At 46.7% G+C, this 12,184-nt stretch overlaps 1 protein-coding gene across 1 annotated transcript in view; it reads right to left on the minus strand.

Moving 5' to 3' along the window:
- Positions 1–12,184, minus strand: part of LOC116972507 (unconventional myosin-Id-like) — a 112,125-nt gene that overhangs the window by 39,383 nt on the left and 60,558 nt on the right. Inside the window, exons 18-19 of the mRNA XM_033020287.1 lie at positions 2,589–2,733; positions 1,368–1,472 (exon numbers count right to left, since the gene is read on the minus strand). Of these exons, the coding sequence (XP_032876178.1) occupies positions 1,368–1,472; positions 2,589–2,733 (250 nt within the window). The remainder of the gene's footprint in view (positions 1–1,367; positions 1,473–2,588; positions 2,734–12,184) is intronic.

Genomic DNA, 12,184 nt, shown 5'->3' on the forward strand with positions numbered 1-12,184 from the left:
GGCTGATCATCCAACTCAGTATCCTGTACCTGCCTTCTCTCCATACCCTCTGATCCCCTTAGCCACAAGGGCCACATCTAACTCCCTCTTAAATATAGCCAATGAACTGGCCTCGACTACCCTCTGTGGCAGGGAGTTCCAGAGATTCACCACTCTCTGTGTGAAAAAAGTTCTTCTCATCTCGGTTTTAAAGGATTTCCCCCTTATCCTTAAGCTGTGACCCCTTGTCCTGGACTTCCCCAACATCGGGAGCAATCTTCCTGCATCTAGCCTGTCCAACCCCTTAAGAATTTTGTAAGTTTCTATAAGATCCCCTACCAATCTCCTAAATTCGCTGGTAGGCGCAGACTCGGTGGGCCAAAGGGCCTTTTTTTCTGCGCTGTATCAGAAAACTAAACTCAACTTGCAAGTTCAATTTCTTTAGCCAGAGGGTGGTGAATCTGTGGAATTCATTGCCACAGATGGTGGTGGAGGCCAAGTCAACGGTTATTTTTCAAGTGGAGATTGAGAGGTTCTTGATTAGTAAGGGCGTCAGGGGATACGGGGAGGAGGCAGGAGAATGGGGTTGAGAGTCACATTTCTTCGTATGTGCCTGTCCCACTTAGGCAACTTTTTAGGCGACTGCAGGAGACTATGCAGTCGCCACATGGTTGCCGGGGAGTCGCCTTCATGGTCGTGAGGAGTTCCCTCATTCTCATTATAGTCGCCGAGAATTTTTCGACATGTTGAAAAATTAGCGGCGACCAGAATGAAGCCGCCATGGAGAGTAGCGAGAATTCTCGTGTCGTAGGTGGGTCGCCAGGAGGTCCTAGTGGGTTGCCAGGAGGTCGAAGGTTCTCGTAGGTTGTAGCCGGTGCTGACCGGTGAATTTCATTGGCACATTGAGGGAAAAAAAAAAACGTAAGCAGTAGTTTTCAGAACCAAGGATAACCGACCGGTAATGTTAAATGTCCGCCGAGCTTCACAGCCGTGTATCTCTGGCTTCTTAAAGGTTGTCTCCACTCCTTCTCCCCCCTTCTCACCCTCCCCCGCTCTTTTAAAGGACTTACCGTACACTGTGCTTTAGCCGTCTTAATTACAGCACCAACCTTCCTGTTCATCGCGGTGTGTGTCTGTATCACATTGGCTTTGCACCGTGTGAATTTCACTCAGACAGCAGTTCCCCCGCTTGCCCTGTCCCCCGCTTACATAACGGGCTGGTGAAGGAAGATGTGTCTGTGTGTGTGCGCGCGTGCGTGCGTGTGTGTGTGTTCCACTCTGACAGTCGCCGTTCCAGTGCCGGTTTTTCAGGTTACTGCCGGCAACTTGACAGTCGTCGGTAGTCCGCTGAAAAATTGCCTAAGTGGGACAGGCCCATGAGTCCTCACCTTTCTCACATGCGCGGAGAAGAGTACACTGTTGAACCTTTCCTTGCATTTGAGCCTGTTCACAGCCGTGACGTACTGGGACATCATCTCCGGGTTGTCCTTAGCCTGAAAGAAGAGAGTTGGCAATGTCAGCGTGTGTTCTCCGACCACGTACCTGCCGGTACGGAGTTTGTACGTTCTCCCCGTGAGGCGCGAGGGTTTCTGTGAGATCTTCGGTTTCCTCCCACACTTCAAAAACGTACAGGTTTGTAGGTGAATTGGCTTGGTATTAATGTGAATTGTCCCTAGTGGGTGTAGGATAGTGTTAATGTGCGGGGATCGCTAGTTGGTGTGGACTCGGTGGGCCGAAGGGCCTTTTTCCACGTCAGGCAGCATCTCTGGTGAACCTATGGAATTCTTTGCCACAGAAGGCTGTGGAGACCAAGTCAATGGGTATTTTTAAGGCAGAGATAGAAAGATTCTTGATTAGTACGGGTTTAAGGGGTTATGGGGAGAAGGCAGGAGCTGGGCTTGTACACTCTGGAGTTTAGAAGGATGAGAGGGCATCTCATTGAAACATATAAGATTGTTAAGGGCTTGGACACACTAGAGGCAAGGAAACATGTTCCCGATGTTGGGGGAGTCCAGAACCAGGGGCCACAGTTTAAGAATAAGGAGTAAGCCATTTAGAACGGAGACGAGGAAACACTTTTTCTCACAGAGAGTTGTGCCTGTGGAATTCTCTGCCTCAGAGGGTGGTAGAGGCAGGTTCTCTGGATGCTTTCAAGAGAGAGCTAGATAGGGCTCTTTAAGATAGCGGAGTCAGGGGATACGGGGAGAAGGCAGGAACGGGGTACTGATTGGGGATGATCAGCCATGATCACATTGAATGGCGGTGCTGGCTCGAAGGGCCAAATGGCCTACTCCTGCGCCTATTGTCTATTGTCTAATGGGGTTAGGAGGGAGAGATAGATCAGCCATGATCACATTGAATGGCGGAGCTGGCTCGAAGGGCCGAACGGCCTCCTCCTGCACCTATTTTCTATGTTTCTGTGTTTCTATGATTGAATAGCGGAGTAGACTTGATGGGCGGAATGTCCTAGTTCTGCTCCTATTCCTTATGACCTTATCACCTTATGATTGCGACATTTCAGGTTGGGTCAAGAAGGATCCTGAACTGAGAACGTCACCCATTGTAGTTGTGCAGAGATTGTGGACAGGTTTGTGTGTACGTGTACTCACAGACGAGAGGTAGTCTCGCTCCCAGCTTCGCTGCACGCCCCAGTCTTGCCTCCGGCCCAGGAACGAGTCCATGCCTGCGATCTTGGCCTTGATCTGCGGCATATCGGACGGTGCGATGTTCTTCACGATCTGCCGCGCCCTCCACCTGCAAAGGAATCATGCGGTTTAACGGGCGTTCGGGCGGTCACGGTGGCGCCGTGGTAGAGTCGCTGCCTTACAGCGAATGCAGCGACGGAGACGTGGGTTCGACCCCAACTTCAGGCGCTGTCTGTACGGAGTCTGTACGTTCTCCCCGTGACCTGCGTGGGTTTTCTCCCAGATCTTCGGTTTCCTCCCACACTCTAAAGACGTGCAGGTTTGTAGGTGAATTGGCTTGGTAAATGTAAAAATTGTCCCCAGTGGGTGTAGGATAGTGTTAATATGTGGGGATCGCTGGTCGGCGCGGACCCGGTGGGCCGAAGGGCCTGTTTCCGCGCTGTATCTCTAAACTACACTAAACTAAACACTTAACAGTTGGATTGCTTTCACAAGGTTATAAGTCCCCAAGTTCTAGGAACAGAATTAGGCCATTCGGCCCATCAAGTCTACTCTGCCATTCAATCATGGCTGATCTATCTCTCCCTCCTAACCCCATTCTCCTGCCTTCTCCCCATTACCCCTGACACCCGTACTAATCAAGAACCTGCCAGTCTCTGTTCACTTCAGTTTATTGTCACCAGTACCGAGGTACAGTGAAAAGCTTTTGTTGCGTGCTAACCAGTCAGCGGGAAAACAATACATGATCACAATTGTGCCATTTACAGTGTTTAGATACATGATAAGGGAATACCGTTTAGTGCAAAGTAAAACCTATAAAGTCCGATCAAAGATAGTCCGAGGGCCTCCACAGCCGTCTGTGGCAATGAAGTCCACAGATTCACCACCCTCTGACTACAGAAATTCCTCTTCAACTTCCTAAAGGAACATCCTTTTATTCTGAGGCTGTGCCCTCTAGTCCTAGACTCTCCCACTAGTGGAAACATCCTCTCCACATCCATTCTCTCCAAGCCTTTCACTATTCGGTAAGTTTCAATGAGGTCCCCCCTCATTCTTCTAAACCCCAGCGAGTACAGGACCAGTGCCGTCAAACGCTCATCATATGTTAACCCACTCATTCCTGGGATCATTCTTGTAAACCTCCTCTGGACCCGCTCCAGAGCCAGCACATCCTTTAGGGTTATGTCCTGGGCGGTGAGTTAAAAATCGAGCGCGGGGCTTGCTTTCACGGAGGCCCGGGGAGCCGTTGGTGAGAGGAGGAGTTACCCAAATCTGCAGCGTTACAGAGAAGGGTGATTGGTGGAAGAGGACCAGAGGAAGCCTCTGATTGGTGGAAGAGGACCAGAGGAAGCAGCTGATTGGGTGCATCCCCAGGTTTGCATTTCTGCTTTCAGGTTAAGGGTTCTGTGAGTTAAGGGTTCTGTGAGTTGAGGGTTCTGTGAGTTGAGGGTTCTGTGAGTTAAGGGTTCTGTGAGTTGAGGGTTCTGTGAGTTGAGGGTTCTGTGAGTTGAGGGTTCAGTGAGTTGAGGGTTCTGTGAGTTGAGGGTTCTGTGAGTTAAGGGTTCAGTGAGTTAAGGGTTCTGTGAGTTGAGGGTTCTGTGAGTTGAGGGTTCTGTGAGTTAAGGGTTCTGTGAGTTGAGGGTTCTGTGAGTTGAGGGTTCTGTGAGTTGAGGGTTCTGTGAGTTGAGGGTTCTGTGAGTTAAGGGTTCTGTGAGTTGAGGGTTCTGTGAGTTGAGGGTTCAGTGAGTTAAGGATTCTGTGAGTTGATGGTTCTGTGAGTTGAGGGTTCTGTGAGTTAAGGGTTCTGTGAGTTGAGGGTTCTGTGAGTTGATGGTTCTGTGAGTTGAGGGTTCTGTGAGTTAAGGGTTCTGTGAGTTAAGGGTACAGTATTTATTAGTAAAGGTACAGTTTAAAGGATAAAGATTTTTATAGTGTGAGGGAGTTGATTTAATTTGGGAGTAAGCTATGTCAGTGGAGATTGGCCCCGTGGTTTGCTCAGCCTGCAACATGTGGGAGATCAGGGATATGGTCGGTGTCCCTGGTGACTACGTTTGCAGGAAGTGTGTCCAGCTGCAGCTCCTGGCAGACCGCATTGAACGATTGGAGCTACGGTTGGATTCATAGTGGAGCATCCACGATGCTGAGAAAGTCGTGAATAGCACGTACAGCGAGTTGGTCACACCGCAGGTAAAAGGTAAGAGGACAGAAAGGGCCAGGAGGCAGGTAGTGCAGGAGTCCCCTGCGGTCATCTCCCTCCTAAACAGGTATACCATTTTGGATACTGTTGGGGGAGATGGCTCATCAGGGGAAGGCAGCAGCAGCCAAGTTCATGGCACCATGGGTGGCTCTGCAGCACAGGAGGAGAGAAAAATGAGTGGAAGGGCAATAGTAACAGGGGATTCAATTGTAAGGGGAATAGATAGGCGTTTCTGCGGCCGCAAACGAGACTCCAGGATGGTATGTTGCCTCCCTGGTGCAAGGGTCAGGGATGTCACTGAACAACTGCAGAACATTCTGGAGAGGGAGGGTGAATAGCCAGTTGTCGTGGTGCATATTGGCACCAACGATATAGGTAAAAAAAGGGATGAGGTCCTACAAGGTGAATTTAGGGAACTAGGAGATAAACTTAAAAGTAGGACCTCAAAGGTAATAATCTCTGGATTACTACCAGTGCCACGAGTAGAAATAGGAGGATATTGCAGATGAATACGTGGCTTGAAAAATGGTGCAAGGGGGAGGGATTCAAATTTCTAGGGCATTGGAACCAGTTCTGGGGGAGGTGGGACCAGTACAAACAGGACGGTCTGCACCTGGGCTAGAATGGAACCAATGTGCTTGGGGGAGTGTTTGCTAGTGATGTCGGGGAGGATTTAAACTAATGTGGCAGGGGGATGGGTGCAAGAGCAGAGAGGCAGGGGGGTGTAAAATGAGGGTAGAAGCAATAGGTAGCAAGGTGAAAAGTAAAAGTGGCAGGCAGACAAAACCAGGGCAAAAATCAAAAAGGGCCACTTTTCAACATAATTGTATAAGGGGTAAGAGTGTTGTAAAAACAAGCCTGAAGGCTTTGTATCTTAAAGCAAGGAGCATTCGTAATAAGGTGGATGAGTTGAATGTGCAGATAGTTATTAATGAATATGATATAGTTGGGATCACGGAGACATGGCTCCAGGGTGACCAAGGCTGGGAGCTGAACATCCAGGGATATTCAATATTCAGGAGGGATAGACAGAAAGGAAAAGGAGGCGGGGTAGCGTTGCTGGTTAGAGAGGAGATTAACGCAATAGAAAGGAAGGACATTAGCTTGGAGGATGTGGAATCGATATTGGTAGAGCTGCGAAACACTAAGGGGCAGAAAACGCTAGTGGGAGTTGTGTACAGGCCACCTAACAGTAGTAGTGGAGTTGGAGATGGTATCAAACAGGAAATTAGAAATGTGTGCAACAAAGGTAAAACAATTATAATGGGTGACTTCAATCTACATATAGATTGGGGGAATCAAATTGGCAGGGGTGCTGAGGAAGAGGATTTCTTGGAATGTATGCGGGATAGTTTTCTAAACCAACATGTAGAGAAACTAACGAGAGAGCAGGCTATTCTAGAATGGGTATTGAGTAATGAGGAAGGGTTAGTTAGCAGTCTGGTTGTGCGTGGCCCCTTGGGCAAGAGTGACCATAATATGGTTGAGTTCTTCATTAGGATGTCAACAAAATAGAGAGAGTACAGAGGAGATTTACTAGAATGTTGCCTGGGTTTCAGCAACTAAGTTACAGAGAAAGGTTGAACAAGTTAGGGCTTTATTCTTTGGAGCGCAGAAGGTTAAGGGGGGACTTGATAGAGGTCTTTAAAATGATGAGAGGGATAGACAGAGTTGACGTGGATAAGCTTTTCCCACTGAGAGTAGGGAAGATTCAAACAAGGGGACATGACTTGAGAATTAAGGGACAGAAGTTTAGGGGTAACATGAGGGGGAACTTCTTTACTCAGAGAGTGGTGGCTGTGTGGAATGAGCTTCCACTGAAGGTGGTGGAGGCAGGTTCGTTTTTATCATTTAAAAATAAATTGGATAGTTATATGGACGGGAAAGGAATGGAGGGTTATGGTCTGAGCGCAGGTATATGGGACTAGGGGAGAATACGTGTTCGGCACGGACTAGAAGGGTCGAGATGGCCTGTTTCCATGCTGTAATTGTTATATGGTTATATGGTTATGGAGAGTGACATTGTTAATTCAGAAACAGGGGTCCTGAACTTAAAGAAAGGTGACTTTGAGGGTATGAGACATGAATTGGCCAAGATAGACTGGCAAATGATTCTTAAAGGGTGGATATGCAATGGAAGGCATTTAAAAACTGCATGGATGAACTACAACAATTGTTCATCCCAGTTTGGCAAAAGAATAAATCAGGGAAGGTAGTGCATCCGTGGATAACAAGGGAAATCAGGGATAGTATCAAAACAAAAGATGAAACGTACAAATTAGCCAGAAAAATCAGCCTACCAGAGGACTGGGAGAAATTCAGAGTCCAGCAGAGGAGGACAAAAGGCTTAATTAGGAAAGGGGAAATAGATTATGAAAGAAAACTGGCAGGGAACATAAAAACTGACTGCAAAGGTTTTTATAGATATGTGAAGAGGAAATGATTAGTTAAAACAAATGTAGGTCCCTTGCAGTCAGAAACAGGCGAATTGATCATGGGGAACAAGGACATGGCAGACCAATTGAATAACTACTTTGTTACTGTCTTCACTAAGGAAGACATAAATAATCTGCCGGAAATAGCAAGGGACCGGGGGTTAAATGAGATGGAGGAACTGAGTGAAATCCAGGTTAGCTGGGAAGTGGTGTTAGGTAAATTGAATGGATTAAAGGCCGATACATCCCCAGAGCCAGATAAGTTGCTTCCCAGAGTACTTGAGGAAGTAGCCGCAGAAATAGTGGAGGCATTAGTGATCATTTTTCAAAACTCTTTAGATTCTGGAGTAGTTCCTGAGGATTGGAGGGTAGCTAATGTAACCCCACTTTTTAAAAAGGGAGGGAGAGAGAAAACGGGGAATTGGACAAAGTCAGCATGGATTTATGAAAGGTAAATCATGTCTGACGAATCTTATAGAATTTTTCAGGGATGTAACTAGTAGAGTGGATAAGGGAGAACCAGTGGATGTGTTATATCTGGACTTTCAGAAGGCTTTCGACAAGGTCCCACATAAGAGATTAGTATACAAACTTAAAGCACACGGTATTGGGGGTTCAGTATTGATGTGGATAGAGAACTGGCTGGCAGACAGGAAGCAAAGAGTAGGAGTAAACGGGTCCTTTTCAGAATAGCAGGCAGTGACTAGTGGGGTACCGCAAGGCTCAGTGCTGGGACCCCAGCTATTTACAATATATATTAATGATCTGGATGAGGGAATTGAATGCAACATCTCCAAGTTTGCAGATGACACAAAGCTGGGGGGCAGTGTGAGCTGTGAGGAGGATGCTAGGAGGCTGCAAGGTGACTTAGATAGATTGGGTGAGTGGACAAATGCATGGCAGATGCAGTATAATGTGGATAAATGTGAGGTTACCCACTTTGCTGGCAAAAACAGGAAAGTAGACTATTATCTGAATGGTGGCCGATTAGGAAAAGGGGAGATGCAACGAGACCTGGGTGTTGAAAGTAGGAATGCAGGTGCAGCAGGCAGTGAAGAAAGCAAATGGTATGTTAGCATTCATAGCAAAAGGATTTGCGTAAAATAGCAGGGAGGTTCTACTGCAGTTGTACAGGGTCTTGGTGAGACCACACCTGGAGTATTGCGTACAGTTTTGGTCTCCTAATCTGAGGAAAGACATTCTTGCCATAGAGGGAGTACAGAGAAGGTTCACCAGACTGATTCCTGGGATGGCAGGACTTTCATATGAAGAAAGACTTGATAGACTCGGCTTGTACACGCTAGAATTTAGAAGATTGAGGGGGGATTTTATAGAAACTTACAAAATTCTTAAGGGGTTGGACAGGCTAGATGCAGGAAGATTATTTGAGGCCAGTTCATTGGCTATATTTAAGAGGGAGTTAGATGCGGCCCTTGTGGCTAAGGGGATCAGGGGGTATGGAGAGAAGGCAGGGATGGGATACCGAGTTGGATGATCAGCCATGATCATATCGAATGGCGGTGCAGGCTCGAAGGGCCGAATGGCCTACTGCACCTATTTTCTATGTTTCTATGTTTCAATGTTGAGGCTTATCCGATAGATCTTATTGACTTGATAAGATCTGACATTTATTTGACATTTGTGATTGTAGTTTGGTTTAGTTTGGAGATAAACTCGCCCACCGAGTCCGCGCCGACCAGCAATCACCCCGTACACTAGCACTGTCCTACACACTAGGGGACAATTTACTGAAGCCAATGGACCTACATACCTGCGCGTCTTTGGATTGCGGGAGAAAACTGGAGAAACCCCACGCAGGTCACGGCGGAGAACGTGCAAACTCCGTATAGACAGCACCAGTAGTCAGGATTGAACCTGGGTCTCTGATGCTGTAAGGCAGCAACTCTGCCGCTGCGCCACGGTGCCGCCCCTAATTGTTGTCTATTTGATCTTATAGAGTTGTACAAAATAAAGGGAGGAATAGACAGGGTGAATGCAGGCAGGTTTGCCAGAGCTATTCTGGCAGGCAGGTTGGCTAGTGCTACACTAAGTTGGGTGAAGTCGACAACGTGGACATGTATCCGTGCAGCTAATGGGAAAGACAGTGTAGGAATGGCCAAGTTTAAACTAACAGGGCAGGGGGATGGGACCCAATGCAAGGACCATAACAATATAACCATATAACCATATAACAATTACAGCACGGAAACAGGCCATCTCGACCCTTCTAGTCCGTGCCGAACACGTATTCTCCCCTAGTCCCATCTACCTGCGCTCAGACAATAACCCTCCATTCCTTTCCCGTCCATATAACTATCCAATTTATTTTTAAATGATAAAAACGAACCTGCCTCCACCACCTTCACTGGAAGCTCATTCCACACAGCCACCACTCTCTGAGTAAAGAAGTTCCCCCTCATGTTACCCCTAAACTTCAGTCCCTTAATTCTCAAGTCATGTCCCCTTGTTTGAATCTTCCCTACTCTCAGTGGGAAAAGCTTATCCACGTCAACTCTGTCTATCCCTCTCATCATTTTAAAGACCTCTATCAAGTCCCCCCTTAACCTTCTGCGCTCCAAAGAATAAAGCCCTAGCTTGTTCAACCTTTCTCTGTAACTTAGTTGCTGAAACCCAGGCAACATTCTAGTAAATCTCTTCTGTACTATCTCTATTTTGTTGACATCCTTCCTATAATTAGGCGACCAAAATTGTGCACTGTACTCCAGAATTGGCCTCACCAATGCCTTGTACAATTTTAACGTTACATCCCAACTTCTATACTCAATGCTCTGATTTATAAAGGCCAGCACACCAAAAGCTTTCTTTACCACCCTATCTACATGAGATTACACTTTCAGGGGACTGTGCACAGTTATTCCCAGATCCCTCTGTTCACCTGCATTCTTCAATTCCCTACCATTTACCATGTACGTCCTATTTTGATTTGTCCTGCCAAGATGTAGCACCTCACACGTATCAGCATTAAACTCCATCTGCCATCTTTCAGCCCACTCTTCCAACTGGCATAAATCTCTCTGTAGACTTTGAAAATCTACTTCATTATCCACAACCCCACCTATCTTAGTATCATCTGCATACTTACTAATCCAATTTACCACACCATCATCCAGATCATTGATGTACATGACAAACAACAGTGGACCCAACACAGATCCCTGTGGCACCCCACTAGTCACTGGCCTCCAACCTGACAAACAACCATCCACCATTACTCTCTGGCATCTCCCATTCAGCCACTGTTGAATCCATCTTGTTACTCCACCATTAATACCCAACCATTGAACCTTCTTAACCAACCTTCCATGAGGAACCTTGTCAAAGGCCTTACTGAAGTCCATATATACAACATCCACTGCTTTACCCTCATCAATTTCCCAAGTAACCTCTTCAAAAAATTCAAGAAGATTAGTCAAACATGACCTTCCAGGCACAAATCCATGTTGACTGTTCCTAATCAGACCCTGTTTATCCAGATGCTTATATATATTATCTCTAAGTATCCTTTCCATTAATTTGCCCACCACTGACGTCAAACTAACAGGTCTATAATTGCTAGGTTTACTCTTAGACCCCTTTTTAAACAATGGAACAACATGCGCAGTACGCCAATCCTCCGGCACTATTCCCGTTTCTAAAAGGAGGACAGAAGCAAAAGATAGAAGGGAGATAAGAAAAACTAACCTGAAAGCTTTGTGCCCTAATGCGAGGAGCATTCGTAATACGGTGGATGAATTGAATGCGCAGTTAGTAATTAAAGAATATGATATAGTTGGAATTACAGAGACATGGCTCCAGGTAACCAAGGCTTGTAGCTAAACGCAGGGCTATTCGATATTCAGGAAGGATAGACAGAAAGGAAGAGGAGGTGGGGTGGCATTGCTGGTTAAAGAGGAGATTAATGCAACAGCAAGAAGAGACATTAGCTTGGATGCTGTAGAATCGGTATGAGTAGAACTGTGAAATAGCCAAGGGCAGAAAACCCTTGTTGGAGTTGCATACAGACCACCACACAGCAGTAGGGAGGTTGGGGATAGCATCAAGCAGGAAATTAGGGATGGGTGTAGCAAAGGTACAGCGGTTATCATGGGTGACTTTAATCTACATATAGATTGGGCCAACCAAATTGGTAACAGTGCTGAGGAGGAGGATTTCCTGGAATGTTTACGTGATGGGTTTTTAAACCAATATGTAGAGGAACTGACTAGAGGGCAGGCCATCCTACACTGGGTTTTGTGTAATGAGGAAGGATTAGTTGGCGATCTTGTTGTCCAAAGCCCCTTGAGGTGTTGCATTTTGGGACGTCGAACAAGGGCAGGGCCTACACAGTGAATGGTAGGCTTCTGGGTAGTGTTGTAGAGCAGAGAGATCTAGGAGTACAGGTGCATGGTTCCTTGAAGGTTGAGTCGCAGGTAGATAAGGTGGTCAAAAAGATTTTTGGCACATTGGCCTTCATCAGTCAGAGTATTGAGTATAGAAGTTGGGAGGTCATGTTGCAGTTGTATAAGACATTGGTGAGGCCGCATTTAGAGTACTGTGTTCAGTTCTGGGCACCATGTTATAGGAAAGATGTTGTCAAGCTGGAAAGGGTATAGAGAAGATTTACGAGACTGTTGCCAGGACTAGAGAGTGTGAGCTATAGGGAGAGGTTGAGTAGGGTTGTATTCTATTCCTTGGAGCGCAGGAGGATGAGGGGTGATCTTATAGTGTTGTATAAATAGGAGGAATAGATCGGGTAGACGCACAGAGTCTCTTGCCCAGAGTAGGTGAATCGAGGACCAGAGGACATCGATGTAAGGTGAGGGGGGAAGATTTAATAGGAATCTGAGGGGTAACTTTTCCACACACGGTGGGTGTATGGAACAAGCTGCCAGAGGAGGTAGTTGAGGCTGGGACTATCCCAACGTTTA

The sequence above is a fragment of the Amblyraja radiata genome, chromosome 4 (genome assembly GCF_010909765.2).
Source record: "Amblyraja radiata isolate CabotCenter1 chromosome 4, sAmbRad1.1.pri, whole genome shotgun sequence".
NCBI classification, from domain to species: Eukaryota; Metazoa; Chordata; class Chondrichthyes; order Rajiformes; family Rajidae; genus Amblyraja; species Amblyraja radiata.